General features: G+C 51.9%; 1 protein-coding gene across 2 annotated transcripts in view; it reads left to right on the top strand.

Moving 5' to 3' along the window:
- LINGO1 (leucine rich repeat and Ig domain containing 1) overlaps positions 1-27362 on the top strand; it is a 148424-nt gene that overhangs the window by 20397 nt on the left and 100665 nt on the right. For both annotated transcript variants that reach the window (XM_064456779.1, XM_064456777.1), the window contains exon 2: positions 14796-14838. Coding sequence is in view for 1 of the 2 variants with exons in the window: in XM_064456777.1 (XP_064312847.1) it covers positions 14796-14838 (43 nt within the window). In the remaining variant the exon portion in view is untranslated. The remainder of the gene's footprint in view (positions 1-14795; positions 14839-27362) is intronic.

Here is a 27362-nt window from a genome sequence, read left to right as displayed (position 1 = left end):
CAGGCTAACTGCAAGTTTCCTGGGTCTTTGCTTGTCACCACCAGCCCGGTGGTGAAGCACGCTGGGGCTCCAGAGGGCTGGAGGGGATGGTGTCATAAGGCTGAAACATGAGGTTTGGGCTCCATCAGGGCTTTTTTGGTACCTGCGGGGAAGATTTCTTCCAGCAGCGAGATTCTTTCTACACAAGTTGTTCCACCTCACTGCTGCTGTTGGTGGGAAAGCCCAGGGGCTGCCTGCACCACTCCTCCTGGCAGGAGCTCCATGTCCTTCACGTCCCCAGCAAACGTGCTTTTTAGTTACACACGCTGCATCTGCATGCCTCGGAGCTTGTCGGCAGAAACCTGAAGCCAGACCGCGGTGGCCATCGTTGTCTCAGACCCTCTCTGACTGCCGGTGGTGGCTGGGGAAGCTGCTCCAGGGCTGGAGTCGCTTTGGATTTCCATTGCATCCCACTGCAGCCTCGAGGGGTGATGAGAAAGTGTGTTGTCCCCCGAGTGACATGCACTGGGGGTGACGATTCTCTGTATTGGCTGTTTTCGATTACAAAGGGTGTCAGCTTAGGTTTTGTTTCCCCATCATTTCTTTCTTTTCTTCCGTCTGTTCCAATTCTGCTGTTTGATTTCCAGACAGGTTTGATATTTCATCTCCCAGCAAGCTGGCAAGCCCTGGGGACTTTTGCGGGCGGCTTGCTCCAGTGCTGCTCCTTTGATCGTAGGCAATGTCCCTCCCGTGATGGACAGGCTGGGCTGGAGGACGAAGTGCAGGCAGGCTGGAGGCTGAACCTGCCACAGCACCCACGGGGGGTGGCACCGCTCGGGCTGCCCCGCTGGGCTCCAGCCAGCTCTGCCTGCTTCTCGCTGCCTACTTCCAAAATCATCTGAATGTGATTTTTTTTTAATCTCCTGAAAAGCTTTTCTACCAGAAGAAACATGTCCAACAACCAGGGATCTTTGCCTTTTTTAATTCTCCTCTGCATTCTGCCTCTCTCAGTGTTGAAGCCTCTGGACTTCCAATTCCTTTAATTTTTTAAAAACAGTAGGATCTGGCCATGTATCCCCTTGCAGAGCCACCCGACACTCCCTCCTCCCCTCCTTGCAAGAGCAAAGCTCGAACAAACAGAGTCCTGCTGCAAAATCAACAGCTGCGTAGGAGACAGAGGCAGCATTTTGCATATGATTTCATTAAATACAGCGTGTTTGGGAAACATGAGGGACCACAAGGCCAACACAGAGGGACCGAGAGAGGCTATGGCCTGTGTTGAGACTCTGCGGCCAAGATGCCCTCACACATCAGTGGCTCCTGTGTTGCTTTTTGGAGCCCCAAAATATGTTATGAGCAGGCGCTGATGGGACCGGGTGCTCCGGTGCAGCCCCTCCTAGGTGCCAGCACCCGGGGTAGGTACACAAGGGGGGTGGCTTGGCCGGGCATCGTGGGCAGAGGAGCAGGCAGGAGGGGAGAAGCCTTCACCCAAACCCGCAATATTCTGCCTGCAGCTGCTTGTTGCTTCTAATTGCTGAGCCCAGCACCTGCTGGCTTTAAAATAAAATAAAAGGAGGAGGGAGGACAAAGAAGGGTTTGGCACAATGGCATGTCTAAATTAGCCTTATTGTGCAGGGAGTCAGGTGTTGTGGTAAATCCATTTCCACAGCACCGTGTATCTTTACTGAGTGGGAAGTTGGGGGATAAATGAATGTTCTTCATACATTATTATGGCCCGACAGTGATGAGGCAGACAGAAGAGATGCACAGGTGATTAATGAGAAAGTTTGAGTTAACAAAGTGTAGCCATCTCTCATTAGGGGTAAATGAGTTCCCTTTACCACCAGCCGTTGGACTTGTGAAGTTGGGAGCGCTCTCGCCTTTTTTTTTTTAATGCCAGGTAATTTGTTTCTTATTTACCACGACTCACCAGGTTGATGGCACAATATCACTCACTCCATATGGAGCGGCTGCGCTGGACTTGGGGCTTTCTCGCTACCCGCTGATAGCAGTGTCAAGGGTGTGCGGGGGATGCTGATGGGGAAGGGAGATGCTTCTGGGAACACCAAGGCAGGAACATGGTGTGGAGAAGAGGATGCTCAGGGCTAGCGAAGCGAAGGCCCTCTCTGCCAAGGAAGGGAGGGGGAGAAGTGGCTCTCTGGCAATCAGGAGATTGCCAGAGCCAGGAAAAAAGATCCACAGGAGTAACCTGCAATATTAAGTTTTTTAATGAAAAATACATCTGCTGTTCAGCTGCCTCCTGGCCTGAGATGCAGGCGTGCTTTTTTTGGTTCAGCAGTGGTTGCTGCAGGACATTTTATTTTACAACAGTTGAAACAAAAGTGGAATCTATTTTTAATCCTTTCCCTTTTTCCCTTGCTGCCTTCCCTCGTCACCCCGCTGTTTTGCTAACCCTACAAAAGCTCAGCTGGGGTTTGGGTGAGACCAAGGGCCAAGCTGGGTGCCCCGCTTCATAGCAGGAGGTCAACCCATCCCTGTACAGTCCCTTTGCACCAAGATCCTGGCTGAGGCCATCCTGGTCAGGGCTGCTTTGTAGAGGAAGAAATGGCCATGGCTGGCTGCCATTTAGCAACTTTACCTTTTCAAGGAGGGAGGACTTTTTTTTTCCCCTGCCAGATTTGGGGCAGGCTGGGCAGGACGTCCCCCGCCTGGATTTCAAATTGTCTTATAGCAATCGTTCCCAGAGGCAGAAGTAAACACTGGGTCACGACAGTTTGGTCTTTGCCGGTGCTTTTCATGCTGGGATTTCTTAGCAATTTCCAGAGAAGCCATCTATTGCAAAGTCTTTCCAGCCCGTGAGGAACAGAAAGGGCTGGGCAGGTGAGCTGGGGTCCCGTGCAGGGTATTTCCTGCCAGAACCTGCTGCTTGGTACATTTGCGGCGCATCCCCAGAGGTGGAGCACATGTGTTTGGATAGCATTTTGCCCTGCCAGGGCCAGGGGCAGCTGAGGCTGCAGCCCCAGGAGCCGCCTTGCCTTCCCTGCTGCCAGTGCCTGCAGCCACAGAGGCATCGTTTTTCTAGAGCAAAAAGAGACCTTAGAAAAATAACAATTATAAAAGGTAGGTGAGAAGCATCTGTGAAATAATAACAGGATCCCTAGGATGGAGCTGCTTTCATCTGGGAGCTCTTTGCTAACTGTGGGTTGCTCCTGTCCCTTGTTAGAGAGGGAGCCAGGCGGCGATACACCCGCTCAGATCTTCCTTTCCTTTCAAGATCCCCCTGTGGCGTCCCACAGGCTAGTGAGCCTGGCCTCTGCCAGCACATCCCTCCTGCCACCAGCTGCTGAGCTGGCTTTTAATCCCTCTAATCATCCCTGCATCCAACCCCAGTGGCAGTGGGAGAGCTGGGCTCACCCAGGCCGTTGTGCCTCCCTTCCGTGTTACATAAAAAATGAGAGACATGGCAGGGCTCTTCCTGTGCTGGGAGCTACAGAGTACGGAAACCCTATGTCTTCCTCAGCACAGCTTTGTAAGGCTGAACTGCCAGCTTTGCAGCCGGTCACTGCCCAGCCATGGTAGACATTTGGGCTGGGTCTGGTCCAGACCCCTGGGGAACACCCGATTGGAGCAAGAGCTGGCAGGAGCGTGCTCCTTTCCAGCTGGCTAGGAAATGTCCATGAAAACTTGCTTTCTGGGGAAAAAGCTGGTTCAGCCAATCTAAAACATTTGTGGGACTCTGTGTTGAAACCTGGGGAGGTTTTTGATGCTCCTACATGGATGCAGAGGAGCGTGGGCTCCCAGGGCTGGGCTGGGGGAAAGCTGCCCCTGCGAATGACCCCAGAGCAGGGTAAAATGTAAAGGCACCCCACTAGCAGATGCTGGGGAGCAGAGAGGAGGATGGGGGTTCTGGACACATGGAGAACCCAGTGCTGTTTCCAGTTGAAGCCTCCATTTCTGTGCCCTGCTCTGCTGCCTGCCAACGAGATGGGTTTCCTGACTATTAACGTGTGGTTATTTGCACATGGCTTGTAAAGGGCTTTCAGCATGGTCCCTGGTTGGACTTTTCCTATAATAAAATAATTTTGCTACTCTGCGAAGAGACTCTTCTGCGAGTGAGGATTAAGTCGTATTTCAGAGTGTTTGCCTCTTGGTCCGTGGCATGAAGGGAGGTGCGGGGGAAAGGTGCAGCATCTTATTTAGAGGCTTGGTAGTTGAAATGTCTTGTGTGAGCTCAGGAGAGGAGGGATTTCTGCAGATCTCTGCAGGCTGCTGGACCTAAAAAGTGGGTTTGTGGAGGAGGAACTGTGTCAGACCCAGGTTACATTGGCGAGGTGGGCTGGGGGTCTTGCAGGCTTGTCACCTTGGAGGCAAAGCGAGCGATGCACCAATGAACATCTGACAGCATGCTCGGACACCACTGTAACATCCAGCAACATGCTTTCAGCTGTGGATAAACACATTTACACCACTATGCACAAGAGCAGGATCAGGCCCAGGGCCTCCAGCAGCTGTGGAGAAGCAGGAGGCCAGAAGCAGAGTGTTTAAAGACTAATGAAGATGCTCTAGAAAATTATTAGCTTTTCAAGCAGCATTCCTGTGTGCTGGAAACAGGGGTGTTATGAAGTTTGCACTAAGCCCTCGGAGATCTGAGCAAGAGTGATCTGTGTGCTGTGCAGTGCTATTATTGGAAAGGGTGGCTTCACTGCCTATCATCTGGCTTTGCTGAGTTAGCTCCATGGACTGTCGCCAAACATAAAGCATCTTTTCCTTGGCCGTTGCCAACCCACCTACTTGGAGTGGGTGATGACTTGTTTGTTCCTCAGCTCAGCTGGAAAAACTGTGTCCCTGTGGGAGGGTGGGAAGAGGGAGCATTGTAGGGTGGCATCTCACGAGGGAAGAAGTGGATGGCTGGACTTGGGTGTTCAGTGGTAAAAATGTTTGGTTTCCCACTGTGATCTCAAGATGGTCCTGCTTGGATACTGTAGATGCTCTTCACTGCGTGATGAGACATAGCTCCCCTCTTGGATCCTGCTGCTTTCAAGGTGAGGAGCACTTGCTGTGCTCCTGATTGGGGTGGGAAGTATCCTTTGGACTTGGCACTGGATCCATGCATCCCCATGGAGAGATGTACTCCTTCAAGGTTGCTCCCTGGGGCTCTGACAGCAGCTGTGCTTGTTGCCAGCACAGCCTCCTGCTCCCACTGCAGCCACAGATTCCCCTCTGTGCTGCCGCTAACATAAATCCCGAAGTCCCTTCCATGTCACACATGAAATGGTTACTTTGCAATGAATTAGGTTTTTGGTGTTTTTTAACGAAAAGAGCTGGAAAGCATCCCTTTGGCTCCAGAGCTGCTGCCCAAAGGACAGGAGCGGGACAGAGGTGGAAGGTGCCATGCAGGGAGAGAGGAGATATCAAAAAGAGACAAAGGATGCCCAGGTGATTGCCAGCACAAACAGGAATGCCAGGAGACACCTCAGGAAAGGGCATAGAGCTGAGGCACAGGCACACAGCCTTGTGACCAAAGGCCTTAAATCTGGCTGGTGAGTGCTGGGGGAGAGGGTTGTCTCTGCACCCCCTTGCTGAGGATGTGAGGGGGGAAGACTGCCCCAGCTGCTTCCCCTGGCAGTGACCATCACTCCTTCTGTGCTGGCAGCACTGCTGTTGCTGAGGCCGAGAGGGTGTTTGCAGATAAGCCGTGCTGCATTAGGGGTGCGATGCTGCTGGGGCTCCGGCCCCCTTGGCCCCGTTTCTCTGGCAGGAAATCTGAGGAGGAACCGGGAGTCTGATTCCCCAGGGACCTCTGGGAGTGCAGCATCACTATGGGTCAGGGATTAAATCCATTACGGAGAAGCACCTAGGGGAAAGCCCTGGATGCGATGCACGTAGAGGCTGATGCATTAAACCCACTTCCTTGCCGAGATCTCCTCCCGCTTGTGAGGCAGGGAGATGGGTTGCACATGAAACCGCCACCCGGAGCTGACTTCAGCACTAACAGCTTGCATTTGCTGACAAGCCTGGAGCAGTCTGGCTGCCAGCCTGGTGCCAGCTAGTGAATGAAGCTCTTCAAACCCCAGCCCCCCCTTCCCCCCCACCCCCCACCCCGAGCCAGAGCTGAGTGCTGGAGGCGCTTGCCCCTTGCTGTGCTGGTGGGGTCCTGGTGGCTGCCGGGCAGAGCTGCAGCCAGGGGACCCGGCTGTGCCTTTGCTCCACCAGAAGGTTATCAAGGCCGATGTGGTTTTTTCCAGTCATTTCAGATCCAGCCATAAGTGTTGTGCAAGGGGAAAACCCATTTAGTCAGAGGGTTCCCAACCAGCTCTAATTGTAAACGGTATCTGGGTTTCCTAGAAGGTTGCATTGCCTTGCTGCAGCCCAGCACCTGGCTGGAGATGGCTGCCTGCACATGAGGGTATAGGCAAATGTAGGCAGGCATGCCTGTACCCATTTCTTCCCAGGCATTGCCTAACAAATGACAGGATGTGAAGGGCCTTCCAAAGCTTGCCAAAATAGTAGACCTTTCCCAGAACGGGTGCTGGTGTCGAAGCAATCAGCCATTCCTGATTTGCTTTGAAAAACATGTATTTTCCTTCATCTTGTATTTTTCCCTTTTCTCCCCTTCCATCTTGCATCCCCACACACTTCCTTTTATTCTCCCTCCCTCTTCCTCCTCCTTTTCATGAGCTATTTTCAGTGCCAGGACGGGCGAGATCTGAGGGAAGGAGGAGTAACCAAAAGAAAAAAAGGGTGGTAAAATTATTTCACACATTTACGGGGGGAAGAAAAAAAAGGTGTGGGTGTGGGGAAAGAGAACAGTTCCAATTCCCACATGACAAAAAGCAACTTCATTCATTGCCTAATGTAATTTTATCAGGTAGAAAGGTTTGGTTACATTTATGCAGCCCTTCAACTCCCAGTGATGGTCCTGGGGGTGCCTTTGGTCCCCGAGCACAGAGTTGTCCCTCCTGCTTTGCTGCCCTGACCTGGCATGGGTTTGGTGTCAGGGATTCGGTACCAGCAGAGCCGGGGCAGGAGGATGCTGAGTGGGGAGAAAAGGAAGGATGAGCTGCTGAAAAACGTACCTTTGGATTAAGCAAAACTTTTATCCAGCTTGGCCCTGGGAAGAGTAGGGGAGATGCTGCAAATATAGCCAGCTTCACAGGAAGCATTTCTTCACTCAAGGACAGTACGTTGGATGATTTCCTATGTTTAATAAATAGGATTAAACCTAGCGACAACAGTGTTCACTGAGAACTAGGAGTTCAGGTTGTGATAAACTCTTTAGATGGCAAAGTCTTCTTATGTTCAATTGTTTTTCCATTTAGCTGGGAAAACTGGAAATAACCATTTTTGTCTTGATCCGAACCGATCTTTAAATGTGATTTGTTTGGTTCATTAGCCACACTGACAAATCTCGTAGCCACTGGAAAGGGAAGAAAAAAACCCCAGATCCCAAAGGCAGCTTTTCTGAGCCACTCACTGCTGTGATGCTAAAGATAATGATGGAGGACTGATGGTCTGGCTGTCCCACGCTGAAGACTTGTCCCCTTCATTCCGTTGCCTTCAGTGAGCTTTGGAGAAGACTGGAGGAGACTGGGGACCTGGCAGCAGGCATTAGCCTGCCCGTCTCCCTGTGGGTGAGCCCAGGCGCTTGCAGCAGGCTGGCATTTCACACCTTGGGGAGGGTGACATTTTCTTTGTGGCATTTCCACATTCGAAAGCTGGCATTTCACCCCAAGAGGAAGCTGGTATTTATACGGCAGGGCACTGGCATTTCATTCATTGTTACCATCCGGTGATTCAGACAATGTTTCTTAGCCAGAAAGGTCAGCTGGGTCTCTGCTGTTCTTTGCTGCTTTTCTTTCTTTTTCTTTTTTCCCTGAAGGGAAAGAAGGAAAAACAAAGTCAAGCCACACACCAGAACTGCTGATTGCCATTTTTCTTGCCTTGAAAATGAAGGTCTGCTATGCTACATAAAAGCTAAGACTGGAATTTCCAAAGTCTGTCTTGCAAGAGTGTCTTTTGTAAGGTCATGACTTTATTTTGCTTTGAGTTCCAAAGACACAACCCAGACCCCAGTGCCAGGGGAGTGTGGGTGGCATCAGTACTTGCCCAGCACTGCCAGTGCTCACCATTGCTCTGGTAATTCTGCATAATCCTCTTTCTTGGCCTGAAGATCTGAGCTGAAGCCCACGTGAACAGTAATAAGTTTCAGGGAGCCCCAAACTTCATCTTTTCTGGCCAAACACCAGGTCGAAACCCAGACTTGCCCTGGGGCAGGTGATTTCACATTTCCCCTTCCAGGGTGGGCGAGGGATGAGGAGCAGGAAGGGAAAAGCAAGCGCAGGTCCTCACTGTGACTGTGGGGCTCTTGTTGGACTGGGGCAATATAGACACTGCCAGGGCCTGGGGAACATAAATAAAATCAATAAGAAGTTGTTAAATTGTGCCTGAACCTCGCAAGGAACAGCATGGGGAGTGCTGGCTGCAGAGATGTATCTGCTGCCACTCCGCGGGCTGTGGCACATTCATTAAATATCTTTAAGATGGATACACCCCCCAGTTCACCTCCTGCGAAAGCCTGGGAATTTATTTCCTCCCGAACCGTGCCATCAATCACCAGTGACAGAACCGCCCTGGCTCAACGCACGTCAGCAGCTGAGCAGCCAGAGAAGCACGGGGCCAGCTGCCCTGCCTTGTTGGGAGGGGGCTGCCTCAGGCCCTCATGCCCTGGCCAGGAAGAGGGGGACCCCATTCCCCTGCCCTCAGTGGTGCTGCTGGAAGGCTTTCTTGCCCCACAAATGCCTTAGTGCACTTTTTTTCACTGCTCAGGACCCCGCTGCCTTATGCCTGCCTGCAGCCAGGCTCCACATCCCCTTGCCATCCAACGCCGAGTGCATCCATCTCTAAACCCCGTCGGCTGGCGGCGTGGAGAGGAGTCAATGGTTCTTCCTCTTCTCTCCCCACTGCACAGTGCCTTGGGGTCCTGGCCCCCTCCTTGGAACCCTGGCTCTGTTCCTGGGCCTGTGCTTGGTGGTTGCTGGGTGGCTGTTGGGAGCTCTTGGAGGCCTGCGCTACACATGTAAATGCGAGAGCCCGAAGACTTTGCAGAAATATTTTGCTGTGCCTGACTTGATTCTTGTAGCTTTCATTGGAGCAGCCAGACAGGAGCAGGATGAATCCAGTGACCTGGGGCAGTACAGGCAACATCGCTCGCTGAGGGCTAAGCTGCTTTGCTCTCCCTCCCTCCTCCAACTGCTGTGTCAGTGATGCTTTGGACTGGAAAGGAGTGACAGCTCCACTTAGCAGGTGAAAAGACCAGCTAGAGGGGGCTGAGTAACCCTCCTGCCCTGCTCCCAGCACCCTTTGCCCAGCCCTTCCCAGACCCTACGGCTGCCCCTTTCCTTCCGTGTGCTGACATTTCACTCTCTGGTGCCTTCAGCTGACAGCCAAGGTGGATGTTACTTCAATTTATGCAGAGACCTGGGTTTTACTTCTTCCTGTAATTTCTTCTGATGCTTTTACTTTCCCCCCCCCCAATCAGCTGGGAACCTACAGATTATCCCGTAAGAGCACAATAAAGACTTGTCAACCTTTCTTACATGCTCCTTGAGATGAAAATAACTTCCTGAACCCCTTATAATGCTTTATTTTCTGCTGTTTCTGCTACTGAGTATAATTTGACTGACTAAAGGATCTTAAAGCTAAGAGGAAAAAAAGATAAAGTAGACTAATAATAATGATGATAAAAACTGCTCCCGAGAGGGCGATAAGGGCCTGGAGACTCACACCCCGACACTGCCTGTAAGACAGGTGTGAGCCCAGCTTTTGTTCCCCAGCTCTGTAAGCTGGTGCTGGGAGTGGGCACAGTCGTCTCTGCAAAAATGGGACATTTTTCAAGAGAAGAAAGGTATTGTGTCCTCTGTGATATGGAAATGAGTGGGGAGGTAAGGGCAGGGAGAGAGGATTTCTGATGGTAATGAGGCTTTACACTGGCTTTCTTGCCTTGCTTCCATCCCTCTCTTTCAAATGTGGGATGGGGTTTCAAGGGCTGTTGTATTCTTTTCCTTAGATTGTTTGTCATGTTGTTTTTTAACCCTGCCTGTTGTGGTTTTTAAAGATAAAACGTGGAAGCTGCAATTAAAGGGAGTTTGAGGAGGGCTGGGAGATGCTGCAGGGGTTATGGCTACCAAGCTGGGGAGAATGCTAGATGGTGTGAGCTTTCATAGGTGGGTTAGGTGGGATTGGGAATGCTATTTCTCTCCCACCCTACAAGCCTCAGCGCTGCGGAGATGGATACGACCAGCAGGTCATATGAGCTACAGCAAAGGCTGGTAGCAAAAGTCAGTGCTATAGCTGAGATCACAGTGGCCGTGCCATCCCTGAGCACCCTGTCCCAGCTCCACCTGGTGGAAATCAACCCCTCCCCTGCTGGTGTCCTCAGGCTTCTATGGGGACACCTGTAACTTCTGGATGTTGATTGTGAGCAACCTTATAGCACCTCTTTTAGAGGAATAGCCTCTCTTCCCCTCAAGATAGCTGAAGACAGAGTATTCCTCTTGCTCCTAACTTATCAGCTACAAGAGTACTTGTGACTGTCCAACAGTTATGCCTTATTTTTAGTTTGAGCTTGTCTAAATTAAGCCTCCAGCTGCTGGCTCTGGTCTGACATTTATCTGCTGTCTTGAGGAATGTTCCACTATTCCAAAACCCTTCCTCATGTGGGAACTTGCTTGATGGAAAGGGCTAGACACAAACTTCCTGGGCAAACAGTTTCTGATGGAAACCTGAAGTTCGGGCTGAGCTCAATTTGTCTTGTAAAATATGTGCTTTCTGCTGAAGAGGTGAACTTTCTCCTCTGAAAAGCCAGGGCTGCAAGCACGCAGACTTAGTTTCTGGGGGAACAAGGTGGGGACCAGATGACACGGTCTCACTAGAGGAACGACAGGGCACTGAATGAGCAGGAGCTGTTGCCTGGGCAGCTTTGGGGTGGTTGTTGCTCTGTGCCATGGATGGCTGCTGAATTCCTGTGACTGCAGCTGGCCGTGCAGCGAGCCACCTCAGCTGGGAGGGCAGCCTGGGACAAATGGCCAGGGGTCACCTTATGCTCAGTTGTCAGTGGTTTTCATCCACTGTTGATCTGAGGAACTTTACCAAACCTCCCAGGGCAGCTCATCTGCCCATGCTGGGCAGCACCCATGGGCATAGGAGCTGCCTGCCCCTCCTGCCCTGCCTGCACTGCAGCGAAGGACCACTGAAATCTGGCTGATTTCAGAAAGTGCTGATTCAAAACACAGCTGGTGCTCGGCTGGGCTGCCATGGGTCAGGAGGGCTCACAGGTCAAATTTGCTATTCAGGCAGGAGCTGTAAGCAAAGATGTTTCATGGTGATTTTCACTGGTGTTTATTCTGGATGTCCCTTTTTAGCCAAAGCCCTTGAGCCATGCTGGTGGTTGCTCTCCCCCTGCCCAGCAGACATTGCTGCTCAGCTGTTTGATTTTATCGCTCCTAATTTTACAGGAAGTGACAGTAAATCTATCCCGTACTCACAGGACCATGTGGGGTGTTTAAACAATCATTTGCATCCAGATGCGTTGATAGCTTTGGGGTATCTCCTGACAACATGGGTTGGTGCTGGATATATTACACCATAAAAGTAACCTTTGGAGCCTGACATTCAATCCACAAGAGCAAGTGAGCATTTGGCAATGGGCTTTGCTGCATGGAGCACCCCCATCACCCATGGGTGTCAGGAGGGTGTCCAAGCGGTGCTGGGGATGTCTCCCATCAGACCTCCCCACAGACACTGCCACACTGCCATTTAAGGTTCCTAAGCACAGCCCAAGGGTACCTATGCAGCAGTCTCCATGTCCAAAAAGCCCATTAGCCTACTAGTAGGAGGAGGGGGAGGGAGGGGATGTGGCAGAGGAAGATAAGGCTGGGGAGCGGAGGATTTGTGGGGAGTTAATGGGCAGTGAATTGGCATTACACCCTGGCAGGTTCTCATTTCCTCGGCTTTGCACTGCCTCATCTGCACCTCAGCGTGGGGAGGGAGCATCTCCCTGAGCATCCCCACCTGCCACAGCTGGACCACACGGTGCAGGGCAGGGCAGGTGGACTCTATCTGTGTCAGGGGTGCACAGAGAGGGGACACAGCCAGAGCCCAGAGCTGCCCCAGCACATCAGGGCCACGAGCCCCTGGAGCGCAGGGAGCTGGGGTTTGCAGCTCTGGCACATGGCCCTGGGACCTTGGGCATACGGTGGGTGGCAAAAGGGATAAAGAAAAGGAAATGAGGTTACTTCACTCCTGTCCCGCTGGTGATGCTGAGAGAGATGCTCCATCCTAAATCAAACCCGGATCAAAGCAGAGATGGCTCCTCTGCTGCTTGGGGATATATAAGGCTGTGTCTGAGCTCGTAACGTAAAGGCAGCTTTTACTACTTAAAGTCAACTCCTTGCTCTGCTTCAGTCATCTATGCTCACACAACAACCCTGTATCTGCTCTGCTTCATATTATAGCAGCTTGGAGAAGCTGGAGATCACTTGCTGTGTCTTCTCCCCTGGGTAGGAGTGATGTCTGGACTCAGGCTGAGTCCGCTCTGAACCGGAGAGGATGCTGACTCCATAGAGGGTTGTTTTTGAGGCTTCCTTGGCCATGAGGGCTGCAAAGTGGAGGTTTGCTACCCTGCTTCTAGGCACCAGGGCAGGGTGCCCTCCCTGCATCTCAGCCTGCACCCCAGGGCAAGTCCCTGCTGGGGAGCTGGGGTGCAGCGGTGCTGGGGGCTGGCAGCGAAGTCCAGCCCTATAGGCACGTTGGCATCATGGCTTTCCTTTCCGTGGGGTGGACAGAGGCCATCACCTTGGACAAAGCAGAAATTTTCTGGCACAGTTATTAACTCTCCAGCTCAGAGATAATGGCTCTTCTCCTGGTGCCTGGAGAGCACTCTCAGCAGCAGCACTGTGACTGCTTAAGTCCTTCACCGTGGCCACTGTGCTCCCCGTGTGCCTCACCAGGGAGGGCTCAGCGCTCCAGGAATGTGACAGTGGTGCTTGGCATAGGGTGGGGAGCATCCCAGATGGCAGCACGCTGGGTCTGGGAGCCGCTGGCAAGGGGTGAGCCCTGGGGCTGTGGCTGCAGGTGCTGTTGCCCCAGCAGCTCTGGTCACTCTTCTCCATGTCCCCCCCATGTAGAACCAAAAGCCACATGCAAGAGGTCCCTCAGGAGCAAGGGGATGTGGCGGAATGGCCACCTGCAGGCCAGGCCCTGATTGGTATGGGGGCTTCTGCAAGATTTTTTCCTGCTCGTATTCCCTTGCACAGGCCTGGATGGATGAAATGGACTTTGCAGCCCCAAATCCCTTAATCTCCAGTATACTTAACAGTATTAGCCAGATTACAGGAGTCATATACACAGTAATTGCACTCAGCAGAGGACAGGCTCAGAATTTCATGCTGGAAGGAAGCGTATTATTCATTTTCTCCTGTCTCCCACCCATCTGTACAGAAGTACATGGGAGTCGTGATAAGGATACGTTAAAACACGCAAAGAAATGTCATAGCTGAAATATAACATGCTCTCCTGGCAATTAACCTGGGAAGCCTTGCAGGAGCTGCTTGGGGTGAAATCTGCTGAACGTAGGGTCTAGCAGTGAGGCAGATTTTCAGTTTTAATTTTTTCTTTTTTTTCTGAAGAAGGATGGCAATGCTGGGCACTGGTCCCCAAGCTGTGGCATGTCTCTTGGCGACATAGACTTCAGGGTCTAGCCTGTCCCCTCCTCGCCAAGAAGCCACTGTCATCCCTTGAGTGCAGAAGGGCCCTGGACATGGGTGCTGCCCAAGGACCTGCCATGGCCCTGAGCAAACACAAACAGTTGCTGATTGTGTCTCATTTGCTCCTGTTTGCAGAGCTGATAACTGATAGTGGAGAAGACCGTATTGTCTGAGGAATACTTATGCAAACGAGCACAATGCCTTAATAGGGAACACCTGGAGAAATCTCCAAAGAAAGTACCGTAAATTCCCCTTCCCTTGGATTTATGGGGAGATTTTTCACAGATATTTATGGTTTCCCAGGCGTGTTGTTGTGACTCTTTAGCATAGATTTGCATGGTGTGCTCTAGGAGCTGATGAGGCACTGGGAGAGGGGAGTGGTGACGGGGCAGCCCTGCGTTCATACCGGGATGGGAGTGGCAAATGGCTCCTTAATCCCTTGGTGAATTCCCACCATGTCCTGTGGCTTGTAGCCCTGCTGGCACCAGCTGAGTGCCTGGAGAGGCTGGCAAATGGGGACAGGCGAATTTAGGTAGCCTTGATGAATTTAAATGGCCCTGATGCAATGGAGGCAGAGGTAACCTCCCTCCTGCTCACAGTACTGCAGCGGTGTCTGAGTGTGCTGGCTGGGAGGGACACAGTCAAGGAAGGTTCATTCTCCTGCTTCTAGGGCTCAGCGCCATTAGGCTGCTTTGTGGGAGCCTTTGGGGTGCTGGGACATTCCAGCCTACTCCAGAGGCAGCACATGTGCACCTGGATGTGGTACCAGAGAGCACAGTCAGGAGGGTCCATATCCAAGCAACTCTGGTGACGGCCAAGACATTAACTGGTGCTAATTAAGCAGGCTGTGTAGGCATCTCATCTAAGACTCCATCAAACTCTGTTGCACAGCAAGGCCGTGGCTTGGGGCGGCTGGGTTTGTGGTGCAGTTTTGTGCCCTGTGGGGTTGAGCTCAGTGCTGCAGCAGGGGAATGTGCCCCGTCCCACCCACACGGGGCTGGTGCAATGCCAACACTCCCCTGTCACCCTCTTAAAATGCCCGCTGCTGTCAACAGCCAACCCACTGAATGACATCTCTCTCCTTCTTTCCAGGTCCCCTGCCTTACCAGCAGGTCCTTGCAAGATTTCAGCTCTGGTAAGTGCAAAAGCATTTCTTCCTCACTGAGAGCGTGCCTGTGCTAAAGCATTGCGTGGTGCTGGTGGAGCACCGGGACATGAGCAGAGGCCCACATGCTAGTGCAATTATTTCTCCGCCGTGTGAAAATTGGATGAGATACATTTATTGCTGCCTTTCCGTAATCTGCGAAGGGAAACTGTGTGGGCATCAATCCTTCGTGGGTAAACTTTGATGGATGGGAACTGAAAACTTCAATTGAGTAATTGGCATGATGATTTCAATAAAAGCCAGGATGGATCTGCCACCGCCGCCACAGCAGCTCTGGGGTGGGACTTGGGGGACCTTTGGAAAGATGAGAAGGTGAAGTGATGGGTGGGAGTGGAGCAAAACCTCCCTGGGGACCTTGTAGAGGAACCAGGCTTAGAGGAGCATTTAGGTACAGGAAGAAATGTGGAAGTCAGTGGTTGCAATCCTGGCTGCAAGCTAGCATCACCTGTAATCTTTCCAGCGATGGGCTTCTCTCAGGCCCCCTCTCTGCACCAGCCACTCTGTTTGCTTTCTCCTGGGGAGAAACCCTCCCTGGGACCCAGCAGGGAGAAGAATAAAATTTCCCCATTCCCCATTGCTGTTTTCCCCCAGCAGTCCCTACACAATTTTGTTTGACATTTTCACACTTCCATAGTCCCTGCAGGTTTTCTAAACTTGCACTTAACCCAGGAGAAAGGGTTCTGCTTCTGTGCTGGGGTAAATTAGCAGAACTGTCTTGCAAGCAGCAGGGCTGCCACATATTGTGTCATCTTTGCCTTTGCCCTCTTGACATGTTTTATTTTAAAAAATACGTGTTTATCAAAAGAGCAGCTTCTCTGTTTGACGCTAGCCATTGGGTTGATAATTGAGTCCCACCAAAGGCGTTGACAACAGGCCGTGTGCCCAAGGATTTGTCACTGTTGTCCCAGCTCGTGTGGCCCTGTTGAACTCGAGGGTTTTTCTTTTCTTCAGCAGAAAATGGTTCACTAGTTGGAGCCTAAAAATGTCAAAGGGAGGGAGGTTATTGTGGTCTCAGGGTCTCAGGTGCTGCCGGAGTGACCGTGCTCTCGGACAGAGCTGTTCCAGGGTGGGGATGCCACTACGCAGGCGTTTGTGAGCACAGCATGGGGCAAACAAATGCCTGCAATGATGTTTGCTTCTTGCCATTGCCAATCATGTGCAGTGTCCCCTGGTCATCCCACCTCTGTCAAGTCCATTCCCATGGTTTCCCAGCTGTGTTTTTTGAAAGCTCCCTGAACTGTTGTCCCTGGGGGGGTATTGGGATGCATGCTGCTGCGCCAGCTGTGCATCACCCGCTTTGTCCCCTCCCTGGCTGGTGCTGGTGGTACAGGCAGCTGTAAATCATGGTGCTCAAAGGACTGGCCTGATGCTGTGCATTCATCGCACTGGAGGGCATCTGGCATGGCATCAGCTCACACCAAAAACTATTCCTCACTCCAAAATTGTGCAGAGACTCCTGATCCACTGATGCTTTGCTTGTGACATTGGCAGCCTCAGCTGGGTGGAGCTCATGTCACCACATCAGGCACTGCTCCAGCATGTGGAGGAACTCTGGTCAAGGGATGGATGAACTGACTGGCTGACTTTTCCATGTCAGAGCCATGTTACATCCAGAAGTGAACATACAGCTCTGCCTTGCCAGCCAGTTCTCCCAGGAGCAGCTCTGGCCAGCAGCAAGGAGCAAGCATCTCTGGCTGAGGAGTGGGGACACGCAGGACAGGACCTGCCAGTCCCCAGAAACAAGGAAAAAGTGGAAAACAGCCTAGAGGAGTGGGCGGCAAGAGGAGAAGTGGCAGTCGTGGTAGAATTGCCTCTCCTGAAGCGCAGTAATCGGCTCATGGCTTCTTCTCCCCAATCCTCTTACACCCCTCCTGTGGACATCTCTTCCCAGGCGTGGCCATGTGTGTTAGCAGAGATAAAAGCTCCCTTCCTACACAGGGCTTTTCTCCCCCAGTGTGCTTAATCAACAGCCAATGTGGCAAACAGCCTTCCTGGGAGATGCCCCAGGCTTGGCTTCTTGCTCTCCCTCCCTGCCTCCTGCCTTTTGCCTCCACCCCCACTTTCCCCTGCACCCTAGGGCTCCCCACACGCCCCTGCAGCCTGTGCAGCCATCACGTGCCTCTGATAAATGAGCTTCATCTGCACCCAAAATTAATCACATTGTCGTGTTGGCAGAGGATGAGGCAGCTGCGCGAAATGCCTGAATTTCTGGCTAATTTATCACAGGGGCCAGATGCAGAGCTGCTCTGCAGCTCCTGCCATGTGGGGACACACTCCAGAGAAGAAGCTGGTGCTGGGGAGCTACAAGGACTGGAAGCGGACGCCTCAGAAGGAGGTCTTCTACTTCCCGGTGCTCAGCTGTTAATTTTCAACCAGGAGAACCAGGCAGGTGGTTGCTCGCATCCAGGAGGGCTGATGCTGCTGGTGACAGTCTGGCTCCTCTGAGCCACCTTGGACCAGAGAGCTGATGTGCCTTCCTGCACTGGAATATACTCAGGAACCTGGAATAGGAGCCTACTGAGGAAAATGGAATTGAAATTATTCCAGGACTTCCAAAACCGCAGTGTTTGCAGACAGTGGAAGCAGGAGATGCCTGGCCAGGCTGACTCGTCTTGTTCACTTAATTACTACAGCACTGCTCATCAGAAGCAAAGCTTTCATCGGCTGTGTGCCCACAGCATGCGTGCAGCCTGTGATGGGCTGATATTGACATGGAGGACCAGCTCCAGGGCTGGGGGCACTTGGCTGTGCCAGCTCTTGGTACAAGACATTTGGGATGGGAGCTGGTTGTGATGTTTGTTCTTTGTGTTGCACAGAGGATGCATGCCTTTTTGGGATCCAGATCATCCTGCTTGCTCATTGCCAGCTGCTGCTTTCCATTTCAATATGGGTTTGACTGGGCAGACCCTCTTTTCCTAGGCCCATCCCTCGGACAGATGCGGGTTCCTCCAGTATATTCACTCTTGCTTGTCTTCTGGCAATTAATTACTGATTCCAGACCAGACTCAGCGCTGGAGTGCTCATTAACTAATTGGACACCATCCAGCAAGTCCTGGCAGTCCCTCTGTAATGGGAAAGTTGCACATTTGTTGTCTGCTCCCTGATTGTTTTGTCCCCCTGTAGTCGATGGGAGCACCTTGGAAGAGGTCTGCTGGGGGTCCTCTCCTGGAGCTTGCAGGGGGTTTGCTGACAGCAAGGCGGTGAGCTGATGCTTGGCTTTGGGATGTAAAATAACAGAAAGCAAAGCAAAGCACCTTGTAGATGGCCTGTACAGTGGCTGATGATGGGTTTCAGTGGGTTCGGAGCTGGTGGAAGAGGCTGGAAACCTGCCTTGCCCACTGGTTTCTGAGGTTTCATGACGACTCTGCGGATGTTGTCAGATGTGGGTTTTTAACTCATGGCCAGCAGAAATGTAGTGAAAGAGTTGTACTTTGTGATAGGAGGCTCTGCATTGCCACGTTTTGCTGTCGTGGGGAGAACTGGTCCCATGCTTTTAGAGAAAAGAGGCCTTTATCAATAAAAATTGAGCTGCTGGTGCTCCCAGCATCTTGCCCAGACAAAACAATGAACTGCTTTTGTTAAAAATTAAATCTTAAGTCATAAGGACATGGGCTCCCGTACACACGCAGTTAGCTGGCTTTCAGACAGACAAAGTGTTTTGGAGAGGGGGAAAGGGTGGTCTGGGTTTCCTTCCAACACATGCCTGCAATGGCCCCGTGGGGTCTCTGGCCAACAGGCACCAGCAGTTGTGGGCAAGAGGGGACGGAAAGCTCAGTCTGAGCATCTCTGAGCCTGGTCCTCAGACCTTGCAGCCTGCTGGGCTGACCATGGGGTTTTTCTCCCCGTTCGTCTGCATGCTTTAGAGTGGTTTTTGGGGCTGTGCTTTTGACTGCATTTCCAAACTCTTGGGAGAGGCATGGTTGTGAGCAGGAGACAGTTATGACCTGATGTTCATCCTTATTTTGACTCCCCAGGGGCTTGTGGGGTATGATGCAGCCTTTGGCCAATGCAGAGGAAGAATTACTGCTCTCTCAGCTTGGCCACGTCCTCAGAGTGAGCTGCTGCTGTGGGGGAAAGTGCTCCCAGGGGTGCCACTGATCACCCTGGTGCCATTGGTGCTGGCTGCTGGTGGTCGGTGTTGCTCAGCCTTGCTGAGGCTTCCTACTTCACCAGGCTGACTTATTCTATTCATATTCTCTTATTTTTTTTTAAATCAGGACTACAGCCAAGGGTCTATAGGCACCCCTCTCCCAAGACACAAGAGAGAATGGCTTGTGCCCCCCACTGAGTGGAGATGCTGGGGAGGAGCTGGGAAGCAGCTGAGACATTACATGGGGAGTTGGAGGCACATGGTGACACCTGTGTGAGAAATGATTCAACAGCCTGGGAAATAACAGCTTGGGTTGCCAAAGTGTGTATTGAGAGGGTGGCAGGCAGCGCTCCTTGGGAGTCTGACAGCAGAGAACAGCAATGTTGGGTGACTCTGAGAGATGCCTTTGGTTTGGGTTTGTCTGAGGTGGAAGAGTAGGGATCAGTCCCAGGTCTGGCTGAAGCAGCTCAGTGGTGGCTGTTGCTAGGATGGGGCAGGACCTGCTGCCGGAGCCCAGCCAGGGCAGCTGCTGGTGGCTCTGCTCTGCATTTGCTGTCCCCTTGGCTGGGAGGGAGCCCAGGTGCTCCTCAGGGCACAGCAGAGCGAGGCATCCCTGGGAGCACATGGGATGCTGAGCCACCTAGGCAGAGGAGGGGTGTGTGTCTGCCTGGAGAAAAGGCTTTTCCAGCCTCCAGCTGCTGCCAGAGCTTGGGGAAAGCCAGATGTAGATATTTTGAAGTTTTTTGCCACACTCTGCAGTGATTGCTGCAGAGGTGCCCAGGCCCATTAGGGCTCAGGGTTCCGCTTCTGAAGGACCTGCTCCCTAGAAATTCAAATGAAATGTCTCTGCAGATCCCCATGTACCAGCAGCAGGGGCAAACACTCAAGGACCTGCCACCGCAGGGCTGGCACCAGTGAATTTGCTGCCTGTCTTTTCCCAGGTGCAAAGAGCTGTGCCACAAATTACATCAGACTTAACTGCCTGTTAACAGTCCTCTGTTTCTGCTCCTTCAATCTTTTATTGGTGCCAAGGAACTGAAAGTGTTTCTTTGGGTCTAGTGTGGCCCCATGGTAGTAAATCAGGGTGGTGGCAGAGGCTGTGGATGGGCAGGGAGTGCCAGGGAAACACTGCCCTGCAGAGCCTTGGGCTGCTGGCAGTGCCCTGCCCCATGGCTTAGAAGAGCTGGGCTTTGCCCAAGGCAGGTTCATGGCATCTCCTGTGTCTCTGTCTCTTGTAGGATCTGTGTGGATGCCATGGATTTTAGTAGCATCTTGCATTTTCCTCTGGCCAGGCACAAATAACAGTACTTTGCCCTTGCACCCAGCAATGCAAATCCCCTGCACCCATGTTTTGGAGAGGGCTGTGCTGTGAAGTGGCTGCCCAGGCTCCTCTGAGCTCTGCCTTTGGGGGTTCTGCATGGTTTGTGTTTCCTCGAGTCTCTGCACTCTCAGGCAGAGCTGGAAACACCAGCCTCCCTGGGGGGCCGGTCCTGGCATGCTCCAAAGCCAGCTCAAGGGAGCTGGAATAACCTGATACGACTCTGCAGAGCCTGATTTCTAGTCCCTGTAATTAAACACCCAGCTGTTGAGATCTTTTATGTGTATTCAAATTGAAACTTGGCAGGCTTATGGGTAGCAGGGAGCTGGATTTGGTGACCAGGAAGATCTATTGCACTCTTAGAGCAAACTCCATTATAACCCAGCCAGGACGGGCAAGGATCTGAGCCTGTCAGGGACGCTTTTATGGGCTGAGCTGATGAGATTGGATGGGAAGCTTTGCCATGTTATAGCTGATACCTGGCCCATGGGCAGGGGTGAGTGGGGGCTCCCTTAGGCATGGGGTCGCCAGAAGCCAAAAGGAGTCCCCAGAGCCCCATAAAGCACATAGGGGCCACGCGTTAGGCTGTGGTCTTGGAGCGAGAAGGCAGCTTAGCCACTGGAGATCTTCCAGGCTGTGCCTGAGCTGAGCCTGAGCGACAGCTGCCTCATCCTTGTGGAGCTGGCAGAAGATGGCTGTTCCTCTGAACCAAAACCCTAAACGCAAGATTTGTCCATTGCTAGCAATAACGCATGGGGAAGTAAATGTCACTTACAAAATTTATGAGTGAGATGCTTTGCTAGTCTCCTTTTTAAGGTTATACTAAAAATTAAACCACACTTTCCCCCAAGGGGGAGTGGCAGGCTGTCACTGTAAGAAATGTCCCCGTGTGTCACGGAGCAGCACACATGTGTGTGCACAAAGTCTATGCAGGGATCAAAAGGCAGGGCAGCACAAAAGGCACTGCTTATGTGGCTGTTTAGCTGAAGATGATCATTATTTCTATACATATGTTTTTATATCATAATTTCCTGATTGCATTAAAAAAGAAAATCAGAGAATTAGACAAGCTCAGAACTGAGTTCCCAGTATAAAAACCTGGCGCGTGCCTTATTTATGCAACTGAAGCATAAACTCATCAGGGACGCAGGCAGGCGTGCTTGGCATGGCCTCCGCTCCTGCTCAGGTAAAGCAAGAGAGCACCCCATCGCAGTAGGACCTGTGATTCCAGAGCCAGGTGGCATAGGCACTGTCAGCCCGCAGGAAATGTTCATTTGAGGTTAAGCAAAGGATCAGCTTTGGCCAACGTTTCCCCTTCCCACCCCAAGGGGTGGGGCAGCAGCTCGGGGTCTGGCTTTCCCCAGCCACTCATGTGGCACATGGCTGGAACAGGGCTCTGTGGCTTGGGGACATTCATCAGCTCTGGCAGTGGAGCTAATGCAATTAAGGACTTCTCTCGCCCTCCACTCAGTACTTATTAACATTTCCCTTCTAAGTAGTTTATGAGCATCGCTTCATCTTGCTGCGGCTTTGGCTTGCGCTGAGAGGAGCACAGAGGCTGGCTGGGTGGGGAAGGCTCCCTGAAGACCGTGCTGGCGATGGGGCAGCAGAGGAGGGGATGTGGATGGGAGAGCGGCCATGCCACGCTGTGCAATGCCACCAACGCCAACGCTTCCAGCAAGGAGTCCTATTTATACTGGGGATTGGGAGCTCGGGGAAGGCAGATGCCCTGGATGAGGGAGGGTGAGGCTGCCTATCTGGTAGCCTGTGAACAGAGACCTACAAACAGCTTCTCTGTGGTGTCACAACCCCATTCTCTGCACAGGCAGGGAGAGAATCCAATTTTGGAAACTCCCTTCCCAGCTCTCAATCCAGGACCACGAGAGGTATTTTTATATGGTCTTACAAGTAGGTCTTGAGACATCTCTAAGTGGGTGTTTCATAGCCTGCATGCCAAGAAAACCCTCAACACAAAACCCTTCACAGCAGTAAGCCTGAGGCTCTACTCTATTGTCTCTGCCCTGTGCTCTCCTTTTGCTCTGTGTCCCCATCCCAGCTCGAGCCCTCTCTCTGGGGGTGCCTGCGGCAGGCTGCCACAGGGACTGACCCATGCCCAGCAGAGACTGCTTGCAGGAGATGCTTCTGGACTGACTGTGGTGGCTCCTAGATTACTGGGGTTGGTGGGGCCTTTTTATTCTGGGGAAAAAACAAGAAATAGAAAAGTAAAACTTTTCTTTTTTTTTAATACAGCGTTTCAAGAGAAACATCCAACTGATGCAAAAGGGGATATTTGGGTTGTATCCCACTGGTCAGCTGTGCTCCCTCATGTGCTAATGGGGCACGTGAAGTCCATGTGCAGCCCAGGATGATGAGGGCAGGTGGAAAACGTGGAGCAGGGACATGGTTGAAGGTTTAGTTGAATCAGAGCCAAACTTTGTTGTCTTTTTCAGTCACCTGAAATGCGTCGGTCTGTGTTGAACCGAAGTAGAAAACATGTTTAATTTTTTTTTCTGAATGTTTTAATTCTTCCACCAAGAAAAACTGAATTTCCCATGGAAATTGTATTTCCTCTTTGGAAACAGCTTGTTAACGTGCTGATCAGCACTACAGAAGGCTGCTTTTCCAGGGGCTAATACCTGAAGATCAACCGATTTCAATACCTAGCAAGATGCATCCTCTGATTCAGCCTTTTCATTGTGTCATCAGGGCTTTTATGCTTTTTCTTTCTCCCATGTGGATCCTCTGGAGCCTGGCAAGACCGGGCTCCTGCTGCAGCCTGGCTTAGCTGAGCCGAGGCAGGCCTCTCCTCTCTATCCACCTGCCTATTTTCATGAAACCTCCAGGAATTTAACATCTTCGAGATTTCCAGCTGTCACTCACACACTGTTGAATTTGACTGTTGATTCAGAGAGTAATTAGGGGAGACAGACAACACGTGGAGAACATGATTGCACAAGCCTTGTTTTCTTAAGGAAATAATTCCAAATAAACCACCCCCAACTTTAAAATTTCTCTTTTGAAAATCTTTGGGTGCCACCATGGGCAGGATGGGTGCTCTTGTCCCCACAGTCCATGGGGACACGGTGCTGAGTGCTCCGTGGGATGACTTTGGTCCTTCTGCTGTGATGTTGGGTCTGTATGCATGAGCATTTCCTGTAGTACTGTACAATTTCAGGGCAGACTTATCAACTCAGAGCCATCCTTCATAAATAAAGGACATTTTAAATAAAAGCACTAATTGTTAACAGTCTATGGGATGAGATGTTAGCAAAATAGTGGAACATCCATTAAAATACCTGTTAAAATACTGAATGGTGCTGTCATTAAAGGGACTTCGTCTGGTTGCTGAAGGTGTTGCCTTCAGCCCCAGGTCGTTGTCCTGCTCCAGGATGCATTGGTGGGTTGAGGCATCTTGGTTAAGGCAGCCAACGGTGGGTTTGGAGGTGCCACCTGATTGCTTTGTTTAAGCTGTGTGACCCATCTTGCCATTGGACCGGGGTACACCAATGTTGGGGGGCAAAGGGCAGGCAGGGGTGTGCCATGGGAACTACCAAACCTGTTACTATGTCAGGAAGAACCATAAAAGGTGCCGCCTCAGGGTCCGGCTCAGCTCTGGGATGCTTGGAGAAACCCAGACCCACACAGCTGCTGGCTTGTGCCTGCTTTTATTCCCCTTCCCTCTCCTTTCTCTCCCTGCTGGCAGGCAGCCCGGAGCCAGGCTTTTTATGCTTTTTCTTTTTGTCTTTTTCAATGAGAATAAATCTTTTATCTGTTGACTGTGAGACCATGCTGGAAACAAAGTCCTACAAATCTTGTGGATTTTTTATAGCCACCTCCATCTCCCAGGTTGCCTGTTTGCAGCTTGGTCTGTGCCTGGAGTTGGCACTGCTGTCTAGAACAGAGCTTAACCCGCTCTGGTCCATGCTGGAGGCAGGGAGACAGGGATGGGGACACGGGGGGCCCTGCAATCCCCATGGCATGATGCTGTCTCTCCTCACCTTGCAGAGAGTGTGGAAGGAAAGGAGAAGCGTGTGGATCAGAGGAAGGAGATGTACAGCAAGGAAAACCAGCTCATTTTACTTAATTATGACTGACTGTGACAGCCCGCATCTTTAGTTTGAAAAGTATTTGTGAGGTGCGGGCTGCTTCTCTCAAACAGGATAATTATGTTAATTAAAATGCTTTCTTGATAGCAGTTCTGATTAATAAAAACAGTTCCAGTGCTCTCTTTAAACACGCTAACCTTCTGTTGTGCAGGAAAACTGGCTTTTCTCAGCAATTTATGACTTTTAAAACAGATTACAGTGGGACAGCCTGCTGCTTTCATGAAGTAACGCTTCCTACCCGGGGGAGAGAATGGCAGCCCACCACCGCAGCACCCTGCTCCTGGGGAACAGACGGAGGAGAGTGCTCGGGCAGCAGCACCGGAGCAGGCAGCAACATGTGCCCGTGTGGGAGCTGCGGATGGGAGGCGTTGGGGAGCTCTGCAAGAATGCCAGGAAATAAAAATACCACTTATTTCTCTAATTGCTGTTTATTTCCTCTGCAAAGTATTGGGATAATTAACAAGCTCCTAATTAAGAAAAAATTTTGTGTAGGGGGAAAACAGGTACGGGTGCCAAGAGAGCTGGGTTTGTGCCAAAGCATGGCAAAGGGCAGGGGTGATTGTCCCTCTTGCTGACCACTCGTGGGATGGGGCCCTTCAGGGACTCCAGGACTCTGGAGGACACAGCGGTTCCCCAGCTTCTCGCTGGAGACCTTTACCAAGACAATGGTTGTGCTTCTAGAGATTTTAAAGGTTAGGAGCTCACATGACCATTGGCATTTGACTGGTTGATGTTTCGTCTCTTGACTGGTTTTTTGGCTCTCGAATAGGCTTATTTCTTGCATGTGGAGATTCAACCTCCCTGAGCGTAGCCTGATGTGGGCCTGGAGAGCAGGTGAGCATCTACCACCCTCCTGTGAAGCAGTGGCAAGCCAGGAGGGCTTGGTATCTCTGCTTGTAGCTCTGAAAATACTGTAAATAGGCAGCCCAGTGCATCACTTGATGCTTGTAAGGAGGATAGGATTGCCACACAATTGCCCCCAAATGCCAGTCCGCAGCCAGCTGTATATTCCCACCATGGCAAGGAGGTTTTATATCCTCCCCTCCCTCCCTTTTCCTTCCTCCACATCTTTCCCCTGGCTTGCTGTCCCTGGTGGCGGATCGTGCCTTATGCTGGGCCAGATGCTGGAGCAACACATGAAGCTGTTCTCAGCTCCCATTTACACTTCCCAGGCCCAGCAAGGGGCTCTTACACAGGGGTAGTGAATTGCATCAGGTCCCTTCTCTCCCTCCATGCCCAGGAAGGGACCAGCATCTCCAGCAGCCTGTCCCCAGGCTCGGGCATTGCCATCAGCCAGGCTGGAGCTGTCCTGCAGCTCCTCTCCTTTGGCTGGTGCTTCAGGAGGGGTGGAAGCATCCATCTGCCCCACAGGAAAATGGCCAGAGACACTTGGAGGAGTTTGGGTCTGTTCTGCCTTGCTCCTGTAAAAGAGGAGGAAAGAGAGACCTTGTCTCTGGTTCAATGAAATACTGCATGTGAAAAGCCACCCTTGCCTGAAGAGATGATGGCATTAGTTTGCCATCCAGCTGTGACCCCTGATGTAGAGCAGTGTGTTTGGGTGACTTCACTGGGTTTGCTCGACCTGGGTGAACTGCTGGCAGGTGTGGGGAGAGGGGCTGCACAAGAGCTCCTGAGTCACCACCCCGTGACACACGCACACTTGGAGGCAGCCATGCGATATGATTTTCATGCCCTAAACCCCTCCAAATGGCTGCTGCTGGCACTGTCTCACCACACAGGCACCACAAGCCCCCGGGTTTTGAAACCTCACCTGGGCATCGAGTGAGGCTTGGCAGCACTCACTTCCCTGGATGGGTAGGCTGTGCCAGCCCTGCGGCTGCTGGTCTTCAACTCCCTGCTTGTCTCCTGTTGTCACCACTTCTGTCCCCTCCATGACCTCTCTCCTTCCCAGTCCTGCTCCTGCTCTCTTGCTATGTTTGAAGTCTTTTGGGAAAGGCTGGTGAGGGAGAAGGGGAAGCCGTGGGTATAAACCCCTACAGGGTTTAGGGTACCAAGGGCAGGGGAGGGAGGTGAGGGGCTGTGGTGGTGAGGCTCCCACACACGTGCAGCAAGGCACCTCTCCCCTCTGGCACAATTGCACGCCACAGAGCCAGGCAAACAGGGTAGTCACATGGTGAAGCCATCCAGAGCTTCCCCACAGGTTATCCCCGCAACCTGGGGGGCCACAGCCACCCCAGCCCATCCCAATGTGGCTCCAGCCCCCCAGCACATCCCTTTCCCTGCCCCACAGGCTCAGCTGGGGCTGGCTCCACACCACTCCCCTCCTTGCTGCCCCATTTACCTCTGCTATATTTACATGTCTATTTTATGATTTCAATTTTTAATGCTTCTGCTCTTTGAAGATGCTTAATGCTTTGGAGTGGAACATTTTCTTCTGAGTCCTGAGTGCCAATTGAGGACAGACCAATAAATCAACTAATAACTGGAACCTCATTTTCTGCTCCTGTGGCTGCAAGTTAACCCTCCTTGTGCCATCTAGGCTCTCCTGGTGCTTCTCCATCTCCCCAGGCAGGACTTGGCTTCCGCTGCCAGGCTGGCTTCTGTCGCTGGGCATGCAGTGGCTAGGCAGGCATTGCCTGTACTGGGGTGCTTTGAGGACATCCTGCTCTCTGGGTGTAAGCACAGCAAGCATTTTCATGCTGCCTGTGCCAGCTCTGCACATCCCTTGGCTAGGTGGTGTCAGGCTTTTGGAGTTCCCCTGCTGGGCTGTATCTTAAATGATGGCTTCCAGCTGCCACCTTCTTTCCTCTGCCGTCACCACCGTCCCTAACACCCCATTGTTGGGCGGTCAGCAGAGCTGGAGATTTGCAAGGCTGCCTGTGGAAAAGGGAGGAAACATGGTGGATGGGTCTGGCAGGTCACCTCGTGAGACCCAGGCTGTTCCCAAGCCCTCGGCAGTGCCTCAAGTTGGAAAAGCCAAGTGCCAACTGCATGGGTTTGTGATGCTGCAAAATCCAGG

Source organism: Phalacrocorax carbo, chromosome 7 (assembly GCF_963921805.1).
Source record: "Phalacrocorax carbo chromosome 7, bPhaCar2.1, whole genome shotgun sequence".
In the NCBI taxonomy this organism is placed as follows: domain Eukaryota; kingdom Metazoa; phylum Chordata; class Aves; order Suliformes; family Phalacrocoracidae; genus Phalacrocorax; species Phalacrocorax carbo.
Note: the sequence above shows the minus strand (reverse complement) of the source record. Positions and strands in the feature narration are given on the sequence as shown.